This window comes from Corythoichthys intestinalis, chromosome 8 (genome assembly GCF_030265065.1).
Source record: "Corythoichthys intestinalis isolate RoL2023-P3 chromosome 8, ASM3026506v1, whole genome shotgun sequence".
NCBI lineage: Eukaryota > Metazoa > Chordata > Actinopteri > Syngnathiformes > Syngnathidae > Corythoichthys > Corythoichthys intestinalis.
The window spans coordinates 56,119,301-56,135,468 of NC_080402.1; the positions used below are offsets into that span (position 1 = coordinate 56,119,301).

Consider the following 16,168-nt stretch of genomic DNA (forward strand, 5'->3'; position numbering starts at 1 on the left):
TCACGATTAACGATCTTACGATAGGATATTCTACAAAAGAACTCACAGAAAAGCAAGCTTTTTTCATCCTTCTGATGTGAATTGGAATTTTCCGCTTTTTTCGAGAGTGTTGCAGAGTATACATTTTTTGTTTCTTCTGGCAATGCCATTGTATTTCTGGATTATTTTATTTTTTAGCCCCTAATATATACACACTTTAGAAAGATCATGTGATTGTATCGGGGACATCCCTAATTATTATTGTGTTGTGGACATATTACAGAAAGACAAACGTAAGTAGATGATTATACAGTCACCTTGATGTTGTTGGTGGTCACCTCAGTGACTTGAGCTCTCGTAAATTCTTTACCATTGTCCCCCTTGACTGCTACCAGTTGACCCACGACAAGATTAGTGAGAGGCTTCAGGTTGGAGTTTTGTTTATAAAAGGAAAGCATTGCATCCTCCATTGCCTCCTGAGCATTGGAATAGCCATCGCCAATATACCTGCAAGGGGTACATACTGTATTTTAGTTTGAAACAAAATACAGGATTACCTAAATACTACACATTAAAAAAAAAAAAAATTCACTGATCTTTGTATTTCTGTATATGTACATACATATATGACGGAAAACACAGACAAGGCTGAAAAAGCAGTTTCTGCTCTTGCACCCTTCTTTAAAATAAACTGCTGTATTTTAAACAAAAAGAACTGTTGTGTTTGATAGAACAATATGTCTATATGCTGCAATAGCATATTCATTTTACCCTGGAAACCCCCGTTTACAGACATCGCACAACCACTTGATTCAACCCAGCCATAAAAAGGTAATTTGACGGTTTTACCCTGGAAACCATTGTTTACAGATGTCGCGCAACCGCTTTTGTTTTAACCAAGCCATAAAAAGAATATTATTCAAAATTTGTCATTTTTAGCTTGGAATCATTAATTGATGTCTAATATTTAGTTTAAAAAACTAAAACTAAAAAATTATTCACTTGCCTATTTTAAAGAAATTACATCACAACGAAAAAAATGATGTCCGCAAATAAGTCACGGATATCTACCCCATAACTGTCACTTGATTGTATTTTTTTTGTTACCGTCACATTTTCCCCAATATTCTAAATGATATTCGATCCAAACAAAGAAAAAAATGGAAAAAAAAAAAACAAAGAAAATCTCGACCACTCCTTGATGTCTGTGATTTCTGCATCGCGACCCTTGTTATATTACCATGTTTCATCAATAAAATCCCACCAAAATCCGCCTGTGGCCATTCCCAGCTGTGTCTTGACTAGGGATGGGAATCGAAATCCGATTCCAATTCGGAACCAGTTCCGAGTGTTTCGAGGCCTCGACATCACAATGAAAAAGCCTTAACGATCCCTTTAACGATTCCTAAAGACGCGTATTGCGTCGTGACGTGTGTTGTTGTCCAGACGCATCATGGTGCCAAGAACCACTCGCTCCAAAGTTTGACTACACTTCACCAGGAAAGAGTGTGAAAATGAAAGGTTACGACGGGTAAGCACGAGTATTGCAGCCATAAACATAACAATGACAGCACGTAGGTTCTAACGCTCGAAAGTGTGTCTTCACTTCACGAGGAAAAATTACAACAAAGCGACTTGCAGTCATTGCAAGGTGGAGATAACTGCATCGGGAGGGAATACGACTGCGCTGTCCTCACAGAGAGGCTAAGGCTCAGTCCTGGCTAAACAGCTAGCTAAACTCCCAAATGACGATGCAGAAGACGTTGGTATAATTTGCTGACTTTATCCAACCATCACTTGAAGAGTGAAACTAAGAATAGAAATGAAACAAATCAATTTCGTCCCCAATAACAATCAGGTTTGCATCAACGTAAATCAGCGATGATTAGCTGCTAATAACAGTAATAACAAATGGTTAGCATTCGTTCGCTAGCATTAGCACATCGTTCAAACCACTACACAACTGGATTTAAGTGTCCGATCGCGAGTGGAAACACAACAACAACACAAAAGATGATACATACAGGCGTTGCCTCTGTAGATATTAACATTAACAAAGAACGTAGGCTCGTAGAAGTGTTTCCATCTGTCACTAACTCGCTCACTCACTTGGATGCGGCATTTCTTCTTTGGGTGTAAGCGTGCTCTTCTTCACGTGAGCGCGTTCGTCTTCGCGTGAGGAAGCGCAAGGGCGCCCCCACTTGAGCATGTAAGCGCCACAAAAACTAAAAGGCATGCAATTCAATGTAATGGTAAAATAATACACGTTAACCCAGTAGTCCCCAAACTGCGGCCCGCGGCCCAAATACAGCCTCCACATTTGGTCCGGCCATTTTGAAATTTTTTTTTTTCTCAATCGTGTTATTTATTTTCTGGCCTTTTCCTTGAAGAATTCAGAGAGGGTTATTTGGTTATTATCTATTTAATTAATAGTGTTTTTATTATTCATTATTATTATTACAGGCATGAAAATGGGTCAGGGGTTAAAAAGGTGAGAAGGGTGTGGAGGAAATATGTTACAGTACACTGTACACTCCACCAAAATATTGAGCTCTGTCGACCCACACTGTGTTTCAGCAGGGACGTGCAGAGACCGGTGGAGGGGCGGGTGCTCGTAGATCAAAAGGGCACATGAACAAGTATTTAATACACCTTAAAACAACATAACTTCAATTTTAACCAGCTTTAGATAATAATTGGCTGCGACTGTGACATACTTTAATTGGGAGGGGGCAACAGTGAATAGAAATCAAAACTGTCATCCACACTTTCTGGCTGTGATTCAGTCAGTCTGCCTCTTTTCTTCCTTCAACCTCTGCATCAAAACTTCCTTCCTCAACTTGTTCATCTGAGAACAAACCACATCAGATGGTCACTGAGCCACCAACAGCAATGGCATAAAATCTTATAGAAAAATAACATTGTAATTGTGTTTATAATTGTATTTAATACCCGACTATCCTTGCAAACCTGTTCTTACCAGGTCTGCTATTCACCCAGCTGATGAGGTATCCACTGCCTTTAGCAGCCTCATCCAACTCTTTTTATCCCTCAATCTCCTTTCCCTACGAGGCATGTCTATGTAATGAAATATAAATATTAAAAAAAAAGACTCCCCGGTGGCTTTTAGTTTTAAAGCTTTCTTAATTTCTTCCTCTCTCAATAATGATGGAGGTAGATTTGTGTTTTTATTATTCAATCAAAAAACAAAGTTACTTCTATCAAAAACAAAGTTGCTTCAATCAAAATACAGTTATACTTTTAATCCCAAAAAAGTCACTTCAATAAAAAAAAAAAAAAATGTTTTTGATTGCAAAAATAAATTTGAGACAAAAAAAGCATTTGAAAACTATTTTTCTTGATTGAAACAAATTTTTCCATTGAAGTAATGTTTTGCGTTTGGGTCACATTTTGGCTAGGACATTTGTGTTTTTATTATTCAATCAAATAAGTTGCTTCAAACAAAAAAATATATATAAAAAGAAAAACTTTGCACATGTGTCAATCACCGTTTACCAAAGCCTGAGAGGGTTTGAGTAGACTCAGTATGAAGCATTTAATAAAGCCAAGCATTTTCTTACTACTTTATTCTTGTTTAAAAATAATTCGGTGGGGCAGTAACATGTTTAAAACTTATCATAATTCTTACATTTTGAAGTGCTTGAAAACCATTTATAAATGATACTTTGGTGAAAAAAGTGAAAAAACATGTCTTATACATGTGTATCTTTTTTCCAATGTAAAATCTGAATAAATAAATTGAACACACACACAAAAATGGGGGGGGGGGGGGGGGGGGGCGCTATTTCGCGGTTTTCACTTATTGCGGCGGGTTCTGGTCCCCATTAACAGCGAAAAACGAGGGATCCCTGTATTTCTGAAAAGCTTTAAGAAGCAAGAGTCATTCCCACCACTCGTCGGGCCGGTGTTGTGCCGACACCGGCCGTCAGCTCAAGTCCCAGCCGAAAATAACGCGTCTAAGGCGGACGACGGGAGCGATGCGAGGCGACCCCTCAATCCGAGAGCATGCCGCTTAATTTGACTCAACAGTGTGTTTCTTCGTTTATATTACCGCTAAATACACAAGCTTGACGCCAATTTAACGGGAGCTATTTTTTTTCATGGGAGATTTGGCTAGCTCTGGCAGTGTTCAACGCAAGCTGCAAAGAATGGCATTAACTTTTTTTATATCGCAAAATGTGAAAACGATTGAAACCATTACTCACCAAATTCAATCTGCTGGCAAATACAGGCAAGTGTGTATGCTGCGCTCTGGTCTGCCCCGGTGTGGATAAGGCCTGCTTTTTGTTTTCGCAGCTTTGCAACCAAAGGCTCGCCGAGCACTCCTTGTTTCACGTAGGGAGTGCGCGCGTTTGGAATAATGGCACGCAGCTTGGGCCGATGATTGGTTCTCGTCAGCGAAGCATCTAGAAGGATTTGCTGACTGTCCGTGTCACTTTTTTAAAGAACCGATCAGTTTACGTACTAAGTTAATCACATGGATATAATAATAATAATAATTATATAAAAAAACCCGACCCCCCCCCCCCCCCCAAAAGAATTTCTCCTCGGATCTACGCAATTCACGTAGGTCGCCCTTTTTGACTTAAAAACGGCGAATTTCGCCGAAAGGTGAGAGATTTTCATGCCTGTTATTATTATTATAAAGAATCCAGAAAGGGTTATTTGATTGTGGCTTTCTGAAAAACAATTTTTTACATTTATGCACTTCTGCTATCGTCACACTTTTTCTGTTACAAGCTGACCCCGGCCCCTCATCAGAGAAGGGAAAAGTTATGTGGCCCTCACAGGAAAAAGTTTGGGGACCCCTGCTTTAACACATATTGCCAAAGGCAGAACAAAAACCTATCTGCCAATATATACCAATATTTTTTATTTTTATTAGATAAATGTTTCAGTAAAATTTTACACATTCTTGTGTATTTGCCACTTATTGCCACAGTTAACATTGAGGCTTTGGGCCTCTTTTGATCTCGTTGTGAGTTTGTAAGGTTGTGACTTCTGATTAAACAAACTCGATGCCAATCAAAACGTTTGTTCTTTTTCCCCAAATTAGAATCTATAAGAGAATCGATAAAGAATCGAATCGTTAAGCAATATCGATAATGGAATCGGAATCGTAAAAATCCTATCAATTCCCATCCCTAGTCTTGACACTCGGTGATACATGCTACATGGAGTTTTTGGATCAAAAAGAGGCAAGTATGCAATAAAATCTCGTTAAAATCGTGGCGTCTTTAATTCTTCTCACCTCCAGAGTTTTGCCGTTTCAATTTTCTTTTTTTTTTATGCCCTCCTGTTCAAAATTTTTCATCCCCTAGAAAATTGAGACTATAAGCTTTCCAATGATGCATGCATATAGGACAATTTTGAAATTTGGCAAAATTGGGGGTCTCAGAGCAGAACTTCAAGTCACCTGACTGTTTTCCGCCATATACAAAAACCCATTGGCAGTGTATCAAATACTTGTTCTCCCCACTGTACATATGAAAAAGCTTGTTTAAGAGCGGTTATTGGCCTGCTCTCAATGGTCTGGAGCAGGCCAATAGCGATAGCTGCTCGGTGTGCAAAGTGATCACAGGAGGAAAAAAAAGGCTGCGGTCAAGTGTTATAATTAGAGATGTCCCGATCCGATATTTGGATCGGATCGGACGCCGATATGGGCAAAAAAATGTGCATCGGTATAGGATCGGAACACGGGAAAAATTCCGATCCAGACTTCCGATCCAGTTTTTTTTTTTTTTTTTTTAAATGCGTTCCGGGTTTTCCAGCGTACCGTTTTACATAATCCATTCCAGTTTTTGCTTCGGTTTCCCTAAAATCCGGTCCGCATTTTACGGCACACCTTCAACACACTACATTTACATTACCGTCTCCCAATTTACCGAAAGACTTTAAAAAAAATGTAAAAATGTCAACCGTGTGAGATCATTTCACCTTAAAGGACGACTAAGACGAAGAGGCAGAGAGCAACATATGCCACAATAAAGTCAAGCGTAGTGGTAAAGCTGTAAGAAGTTTTAATACAACCAACCTAATCAAGCATTTAGCGAAATACCACCACAAACAATATGAGGAGTATGTTAAGAAAACCGAAGACAAAAAGAAAGGTCCTACGCAACTAACACTGGCAGAAACTTTTGCTATGCGTGACAAACTGGCACTCGACAGTCCCAAAGCCCAGGGAATAACAAGAGTCATCGCCAAAGAATTCATTCTGGATGATGAGCCATTATCTCACGTGAGTAAAGACGCAACATCCAACACGCGATTCGGCCGTGGAAGATTCGAGTACGATTCACAAACATCCAAATTCCGATTATTGAAATATGTCAAGTAAAGCGGAACTAATACACAGCGCGGTCTTCGGGACGCAATGAGAAACTGACGGCATTGCGTCCCGAAAGTAAACATAACTTGTCTTAGACCCGGTTAATGCCAATGCTCAACTCACGGCTTTAGCTCAACTCATGCCGCTGGATAAAAAACACAAGAATACCTGACTGCTGCTGATAGCTGCTAAAAACTACGTCAACGTCGTTTTATTGGAGATAATAGATATCATATGTATATAGAACCAGATGCTACACGACAGACTCGACTGCATTAGCAACACTGAAGTATTGAAAACCAAATGCGTTAGTAAACAGCCGCCATCTTAAAGCAGAAGACTTCCCTAGTAGGCTGTTGTGAACCTTCCAAGCGAACCTAATTAACTTTTTATCTAAAATACTCCTAAATCGGCAAAATCTTGACTTGAATCTACTTAAAAACAGTTTTAAACCTTTCACATGTTGAAAGTAGACAGAGGGAAATCATGGAATAACTGGAGCAATTTTAACAACTTTAACAGTTGATTCGCAAAATTTAATGAATTGAATGTAGTTTAAAGCTGCTGATACAGAATGGGGACTTGAATATTTTATTTACTGTTTTAAAATGTTAACTTGATACTGAAATAGTCGTTTATTTAAACCTCAGAGGCTTTTTATACAATTTTTGTAACTAATGCACGAAACATTAAAAGCATCTAATAGCTTGGGGGATTTGTGGGATTTTCCACTGAGGTTGTTCGTGTGTTTTGCTTTTTTAAAGACAGTTTACAATATTATTCGCACGTTTTACTGACTGACTATGCCATTTCTGTTTGTTATTTATAATGTTTTGTGTTTGTCACTGAATAAACAGGTCAGTTTCTTGTTACTAACCGTTGTGTGTTATTCAAACTCACCTAATTCAGCTGGCTAGTTGTTATCAAGAGTACTAAAACCTTTTTCAATATGAGTCTGACAACTAAGTAAGGAGGCTAAATAACTTTAAACTTTAACACATGCTCAGATAGGTCGGTATCGGTATCGGCCAGTATCGGTATCGGATCGGAAGTGCAAAACAATATCGGGATCGGATCGGAAGTGCAAAAACCTGGATCGGGACATTCCTAGTTATAATACTGGACCGGTAAATTGTATCGGCGCCCTCTTTGTTGGTACTCGCAGATACCAATGCCACCATTTTGGGCCGGATTGGCCTTGCCTGGCACAGCCAGACTATTCTCCTTGTGAGAAATAGTCTGGGACCCAGCCCATTAACAGCCTCTCAAGCAAGATACAAAATCAACCGTCCAATCAGATTTGTTTATTTGCGTGACGTGTTCTTAACGAGTAATGTCAGTCTTGCGCGCCGAAAGTCGTCTCTACAACAACACAGGTGGCGAACGGGAGAGCCGAGAATATGTTCCAATCTGCGGTAAAACCAGTTTTAAATTACCAAAAGCACATCGAAACAAGTTATTGACAACAATCAACATGGCTCGGCGTCGCGCTAGCCATGTTGAATAAACTTCTCCATTCTCTGCTCACGCTAATTACTTGTCGCTTTAACAACGCCACGTGTGCCCGTCGCTGATTGGTCCACTCCGTTGTTTGTTTGCTGTGGCTTGCTCCGCCCTCGGCAGACTCAATCGCTGGAACAGCGGTGAGTCTGGTATACCAGGCAAGGATTGGCCCCCCTGCCGATACTGGTATCGGTGCAGCTTTAATCACAACTGCCTTATTAGACCTCTGATCGAGATTTTTTTCAGTTTATTCCACAAAGAGGTAAGTTCTATTTGAGGATTTGTGTGTCAACGCTGTAGGACATACCTTATGGTAACAGCATTACTGCTTTTGGCATCAATAATCAGTACCGATGGGTACTGAACAGTGGGATGAACTAGACAGGAAGGAACTACAGGACCAATGACCTCCAGACCAGATGGAAAGTGGTGGCTTCTGCTCTTCCGACTACCTGTGCTGTCAGTTTCCTCCAGCTTTACCCTCATGGGCGTATACAGGATGGCCTGATGTTGCGATCAGAAACACACAGATATGATGATTGATGAGCTCTCCGAACATCATCATCCAACTAGAAAAATAATCCTTAGTGACAGCATGCATGTTTGTGAGGTTCAAAATACTCAGCCACCTTCTTGCCATTTGGAATTGGGTATTCCACCGTGCATAGGTCTGGAAGATGATGCAATTTATCCATCAAAACCTCAGGGAATGGGACCTTGTACGTGTCCATGAAAAGTTTGGGCAAGGCATGGACCCACAGCCCGTTCGTGTACTTGGATAGAAGATCCCTTATTCTGTGATACACGTCAGCAGAAACAGCAGAATTGGATTCAGCAGGAGGACTAGAAACAGAGTTCCAGGACAATGTGGACTTCTGTGGTGGTAAATCAGAAGGAGTTTGGCAAAGATTTGTTCCAGAAGGGTTGGATTTTGGAGAGAGAACATTTTGTCTGAGGTTGACATTCTTCATGACAGCGTTGCCATTACTTGAAGTGACAGCAACACTGTTGCACAACTTTTGTGGGGCTTCCAAAGTTGTCAAGTGATTAGTGGGGTTGGTTAAGGGGTTAACAGAGAAAATGCTAGGTGTTGAAAGAGGGTTCAATGTAGAAGCCTGTGAGGACTTTAACTTTGAAATAGGGCTCAAGTTAATGGAGTTTTGCGCAGGGCTGTAACTCTGGCTGCTTCTCAGTGTAGTCGAGGAAGGTAGGGGAGGGTAAACCAAGCAGTCACCTGTGATGCTACTTGATTTCTCCACCTGTAATGAGGAACACACCCTGCATTAAAAAAAATAGTCTACAATAGTCTTTTAAAAATGACAAAAAATGCTCTAATATCATGCCAGGAAGACAATTATATCACTAAATACTTCTTAAGAACTAAAAGACTCTCATGACTCTCATGACATCTCAGATGCCACTCACCATACAAATGTGTGTCCATTTCTCCAGATCTTTGAGCACCTGAGGAGGGAGCTGCTCGCTAAACATTTCACTGAAAACCGCTGGCAGTTTAGACATCCACAGCCCAGTGGAGTACCTCTTCAGGAGCTGGTTTAGTCTTCCCTGCAGCACTGTCTTGTCATATAGCGTTGACTGTGTGAAAAAAAACAATCAGACAAAATCAAATTTTCTAGCAACCAACAAGTGAGACTTTAAAAAATGCCCACAATCATAATTCATGGTTTACCTCAATACATGTATAAATTTAGCGTACCAAGTGGTGGATGAAGCTTTTTTTTTTTTTTTTTTTTAACTTAAGTACAGGTTGAGGTGCAAAAATACTTAATTCCATGTGTCTAAGAAAAAAATTCTCAAGAAGAAAAGTGCTTGCTTTAAGAAGTAAAATTGATTTTCTCTGATTCAAAAATTTAATATACGTATATATTATTCATTCATTTTTTTTTAAATAAGTAGTCCCTGGGTTACAGCGTACCAGACTTACATGATTTCAATTTTATGACGCTGGAGTCTCAATCTGCATTTTGTCTCCAGTTCATCATTTTTTGAAGTCATGTAAACAGTACCTTATTGTACTTCACAGTATTTTTTTTTTTTTACTTTATTTTATCTATATGATGTTTCTGCCCTTTGGCGAAATGTGTAATTATAATATTGACTTTGTTTTGTGATACTTTCTTTTACTTTGGCGCTGGAAGTGTAGGGCAGGTGGTACAGTATCACAAAAGAGTACACTCCTCGCATTCCTGCAGATTTAAGTACATCTTTTAATGGGACAACACTGACAAAATGACAATGAAAACTGATCTTTGTGCAGCTTATATAATAGAGTTAATTTATTTTCCCCTCAAAATATAGCCATTAACCCTTTAAGGTCTGGGCCTATTTTGTCTGATTTTGCATGCCTTTGAAGTTGCCTTTATATTTCAAAGAAAGAATTGTTTACGATGGCCTGGTTTGGTCCCTTTTTTTGTGACACCTTGAACTTCATGTCCAAATAGTTGTTTCCTTCACTGATCAATTATAAATCATCATTTTGGGCCCAAAAAGACCAAAAATTCCAAAATCGTTTTGTCAAAATTTTTAATATTGATGTCCAATTGACAACCAAACATGCGTAACGAACCGTTTTGAAACTTTGTAATATTTATTCAACATGTTAGGATGAACATTCAACCAAAAAAATTTAGAATAAATAGTCTTATATTTGACAATTCAACATAAACAACAGGTATAGCCATAGGCGTTTTTTGCCTTTATACATGCTCCAGTCAAAACAGGTTATATACAGCAGACCTAACAGTGAAGAACAGTGAAAAAATATATACCATCTAACACAAAAAGTGTTTAGAGGCCATCTCTTTATGAGTTTAGGTATTGCGGCCAATCGCCTGATGAAAACTATGTACACACAATCAAGCTTCTTGAACACACATTTATATACACAAATTGAGAAGATTGATGTGGGAAAAAAATATATATATAACATTGGGGGGAAAAAAGCATTTTCAAAAATATTTACAATAAACAAGTTAAATTTTTTTCAGTCATGCCACTCCGAAAAGCAGTTTCGTCCTGGAATTAGACACGGCTACATCACACAGCTCACACTTCCATGGGGTGTCGGTCCTCTTTCCACCCTTCCATTTTCATTTCACTTTGCTTTCATTGTCACTATAAATGTACATGAAAATAAGTCAGTATTTATGAAAATAATAAAGTATAAAATAAAAATATATACAGCAATAAATAATCATGGAAATCTATATGTATGACAATAGAAAGAATACCATAGCTGAATATGTGCTACATCCCTAATCTTCATATAGAAAGAAGAACACCACAAATTATAAATTCCTGCCTGGGATACCCACAGTGCACGTACGACTTTGATCTGATATGCACATTTTATTATTATATACACAAACACACACTTATATTGCATCAAAATTAACTTTGTCTTGCAATATCAAAAGAAACTTTCAAAAGAAACGTTTTCAGCATGAAAAAAAAGAGTGAGTTGGTTTACCTCTGCTCGTCGATGGCGTCACCCACGTGTTCAAATCCGTCACTATCTTCACTCGAGGACTCTTCCGAAGAAGACGATGACGACGAATTCGGACCATCCTCTTCCTCAAGTTGATCAGAAGCACAATTGCTTGCGCTAAATTTAGTTTTCCGTTCATTGTCAAAGTCACACAAAGTCGCTGCTCGATCCAGCAGTATCCAACTGGCCGTCGCTCGCCACCTCGCTCCTTCAGAACACTCCTCCTCCCTCTCGTTCGGTTGAACCTTGCACCGCAGTTATATTTATAAAAAAAAAAAAAAAAAACGCATTTTGTGCTTCCACTGTGACTTCGAAAGGGTTCGTTTGATTTGTGTTTTTTTCATGAAGCTTCCGTTTTGAAAAAGGACTAGAAATGATGGAAATATAGACATAAACAAATGATCCATGCAGCGTTTTAATGTTTTTTTGAGAGGACAATAAAACTATAAAACTTAAATGACAATATCTCACGTTCTAGTTGGTCGATTGACTTCAAATAATAACGAGAGTAAACCGCAACTTCCGCACTTTAAAACGAGACCAACCAACGGCATGTGGGTGACGTAATTAAAACGTGAGGGCGCTTCAAAGACGACGTGCGCTGAGGACGCGCCGGCGCGTCCTTCGACTCTCAAGGGTTAATATCTAAACCCCTCGCAACAAAAGTAAGTACACCCCTTAGAAACTATGTACATCCCTAAATGTCCACATTGAGGACTGCTTGTCATTTTCCCTCCAAAATTTCATGTGACTCGTTACAGGAGTGCTGTCAGCATTGCTGCAATGATTGAAGAGGTGGGGGGTCAGTCTGTTAGTGCTCAGACCATACATCAAATTGGTGTGCATGGCTGTCACCCCAGGAGGAAGCCTCTTCTGAAGACAGTTCACAAGAAAGCCCGCCAGTCTCATCAGACCATTGGACATGGTTCTAGTAATCTATGTGCTTTGTTGACATGTCTTCAGCAAACTGTATGCGGGCTTTTCATAGTCCCCGGTTCCCAATTTACTACAAAGAATGTCAATCAGCGAATCCTTATTTTCTGAAGACAGAATGACAATGTTTCTAAAGCCTATTAAATATTAATGCTACTTTTGTGTTTAAAATGGCTTTTCAAAAAAGTGATTCAATTTATTGTTCCATGTATTGTATCCATACTTGCACATATAATGAATAAATTTGAATTATGAGAAACTTGACTGTTTTTACCAGAAGTAGTTCTTACCAGATGTTTTTACTGCGTCGTGCAGGACAATTGCCTTGTCCAAAACAAACACTGAACAAAGATTGCAGCAACACTTTGCCCCTGAGGGTTACACAGGCCCCCTTCTCGGCCCCCGTTTCAGAAAAATCCTAGAATCACCACTTCACACTCCCACGGGGTTTCAGAATTGATACATTTCAAACTAAATTTCTCGAGCCTCCGGGGTTTTCGGCCAAAGGATGTGCTTTCGTTACATCCATACAATTTTTTTTGTTTTGTTTTGCTTTTAAGAAGTTCTAGTGGTCATTGGAAGCTCTGAGCATTTACTGTACCTCAAAACAGTTGGATGTGGAGACTTGTTCAAGTGGATTCTCTGTGAAAGGTGAGTAAAAATTGGTAACAGTTAACAGAACTTTTGTTTTGAAGAAAAAAAAACATGGTGGATGAAGAGTAGATTCCTTTATAATTATCTGTGACACCAGCACTATAAGCTGTAAATGCCCACCGAACAGAGAAACATTTCAGGATACAACCCATGGAAAAAATGATAGATATACCAGTCTTGGAGGATTGTCCTTCAGTCGTTTAATTTTGTAGGGAAAAAAAGCAGAAGCTTTAACAACCTTCCCATGTTTTCTGTAATTCTGTTTTTTTTCCTCAAAATTGAGTGACTCCATTTTTTTCCCCTTCGGCTTGGTCTAAAAAGGTTACTGTTACTGATGACTACCTAATTTCTTCCTTGATTAGTTTTTTTAAATCAGAAAGTTGCCATTAAAAATGACTTTAGTTTTGTGTCATGTCTTTGAGCTTTTTTTTTTCTATAAAATTAAAACTGCATGAACATCCTCCGAGACTGGTGATTCAATCAATTTTGCCAGGGGTCGTATATTGTACAGGAATATTGTGTTCAATAAACATTTGACATTTTTAACATCCTCTTGTGTGCGGGTGTGTAGATTGTGTTAGTGAGGGAGTGGGGCAAATTGATGCTTATACCAACCCTTTGATTTCTGAGGAATTACTACATTCTTGGCCCTGCAAAAATAAACATATTTGTTATGCTTAGCAGACTTAAACCAATAGGATGACTTTTTCCAAATTACCTGTCAGGGATAGACAGTTTCACAGCTGGTTGAAGGACAGCCAGTCTATGCTCGACTGGTGGGTTAAAGCCATGGCCCACCTGCCTGATAGTTAGAGAAATAATTTTGTATCCAAATATAAAATGACTTTCATTCAACCATTTACTTCCGAATAACAATGGTCGGTTGACAGAGACAACATGATTAGCAGGGAAGCCATGAATTCTCCCCCAGACACTTTATAATGTATATTTATAAAGCTCCTACAGATATTGCGCCATGGCCTCCCGTAGGGAGCTAGGCCAGGCAGAGCTTTGTGGCAGCTTTAACTCCGATAAACTCTGCGTTTTAACGCCTAATTTAGGTGGAAAGAGGACAAAGGTTTTACTGCATACAAGCAGGCAGGAGTGTCTCGAGTGATTTGGTCGAGGAGTCAAGGTAATTATTAGGGCTGTCCACACAACCTTTTCTCCCGATTAGTCAGCAGACTTTTTAACGATTAGTTGACTAATCTTAATACATACAGTATATTATTTTTACTAACTTTACAATGCAGTTTAGCTTAATGTGCGTGTGTGTATGACAGGGTGTGTGCGTGTATTTCGGAAAATGCTCTAAAAAGGATATTTAAAAAAAAAAAAAAAAAAAACTGAGTTAAGCTATTTTTTCACAGTAGGAACTTGAAGTAAACACTTGTGTTGAGTGATCATGTCACAACAGCCATTAACAATAAGTTGTCTATTTGATGTGTACTGTTCAAGCCCCTCTTCCTTTAAGTCATTTGTGTCACAATTAAGGATGGGAATAGAGAACCGGTTCCGTGTGTTTCAATTCCATGAAATCGTTTGGCAGTTCATCTAACAATGATCTTATCGATCTCAACCAGTGAGAACTACGTCACGTAATTTACACGTCACAGTCAATAAAATATAATTTCTCAGTATGTATACTTACTCAGTGTGAAATTTGAGCCTGTTTAGATGAACAGAAAGTCTATATCCTTATTCTTAAGCTCTCAGTATTTTTCTGTTTTTTTTTTTTTAATAGCAGTTAGGCTTGAAAAAGCTCAGAATTATCATATAGGGGGACTTGCGCAATGTCTTTAAGCACATCAGGGCCGAGCATCTCGCAGGCAATGGCTTGGCAGGCAGGTAGTATTAATGTCTCTGTCAGGGTGTGGGACCTTTTGGATTTAGCAAAAAGGTAACTGGCTTTGAGGGCTTTCTCATTTACCTTTGTAGTTTTTATCAAAAAAGTTGCCTGTTTCTGTGTTTTCACGAAGGCGAACAAAATAGTCCATCGAGTAATTTTGAAGTGACGGGTGTTTCGTTTGGAGATGACGTTTAGGAGAGCTGCTCGTGTCGCGTCCAAGAACTGCTCGGATTTTTAGCCGTCAGCCATTTTGCTGTCCTTGACAATGTGTTGGAATAAAACACAGGGGGAGGATTGACGGTCGTCACATATGGATAAAATAGAAAGGACACTTTCGAGTATATCGACACATGACGAGTCTAAAATAATAAGCAGACGTGCTGGGGTCCACATTGTCGCGGACAACAAGGTTGTTGATGGCTAGAAATCCGACCAGTTTTTGAACGCGACACGAGCATTACTGCGCTCGAGGCCTGTCACGATAACAAATTTTAGTGTGCGATAATTATTGTCATAAATTATTGCGATATGCGATATTATTGCGCCCCCCCCCCATTTTTTTTTTTTAAACCAATTTACAATAACAGTGAGAATACAGTATATATTAATAGATCAAGTACACCCATTTAAACGCGATAAATATTTACACTTGAATTCAAAAATACTTTTTAAGAAATCACAACTAAAAACAATAGACCATGCCTCTTAAAGTGCCTGTGACACGAAAAAGCATGTTTATTTCATAATACACGCGGTATTTTATGCCCCTGAATGATATGGACCGCTTGGATGTGTGTGGAAGCGATCGCTATATTTATTTAGTTTTTTGAATCCCGCGCCATGAAAATGAGTGACTTCCGGCTTCGGTCTTGCATTGAGGAGGAGGGCGCTGTGACGTGTACGGTAGAAGACGTCCTCTTCACTATACAGTGTACTGTTGTGTATGAGGACGAAGGATTCAGCTGATTTTGCGGATTAATACGTTTATTTTTTGCATCACGCCAGCCAAACGGCTGCAGAAAAATCATTCTGTGTGCGGGAGAGGCGTATGCGCCTTTTTGGAGTTTCAAAAAGTTCCCATTCACCGTGGATATTTACTGTGGGACCATTGGACTTACGAGGAAGTGAGTAAACATCTTGTTTTGTATTATGTCAAATACGAATACAGTGATTACAAAGTAAACACTACAAAATTTCTTTAAATAAACAGGCATGAAAATGGGTCAGGGGTTAAAAAGGTGAGAAAGGTGTGGAGGAAATATGTTCCGGCGTTCTGCCAAAATGTCCGCCGTCGGCAAAACGTCCTACATGTGGCGAATTTGACCATTTTAATTTTTCACATAAGGCTTAATATTCGAGTTAACGGGGGTTTAATTAGTTGAAGGAGTTG

General features: G+C 39.1%; 1 protein-coding gene across 1 annotated transcript in view; it reads right to left on the reverse strand.

The window, feature by feature from the left end:
* tdrd7a (tudor domain containing 7 a) overlaps positions 1 to 16,168 on the reverse strand; it is an 80,023-nt gene that overhangs the window by 36,777 nt on the left and 27,078 nt on the right. The window contains exons 5-11 of the mRNA XM_057844551.1: positions 13,648 to 13,731; positions 13,545 to 13,579; positions 12,877 to 12,917; positions 9,260 to 9,430; positions 8,464 to 9,093; positions 8,142 to 8,338; positions 297 to 486 (exon numbers count right to left, since the gene is read on the reverse strand). Of these exons, the coding sequence (XP_057700534.1) occupies positions 297 to 486; positions 8,142 to 8,338; positions 8,464 to 9,093; positions 9,260 to 9,430; positions 12,877 to 12,917; positions 13,545 to 13,579; positions 13,648 to 13,731 (1,348 nt within the window). The remainder of the gene's footprint in view (positions 1 to 296; positions 487 to 8,141; positions 8,339 to 8,463; positions 9,094 to 9,259; positions 9,431 to 12,876; positions 12,918 to 13,544; positions 13,580 to 13,647; positions 13,732 to 16,168) is intronic.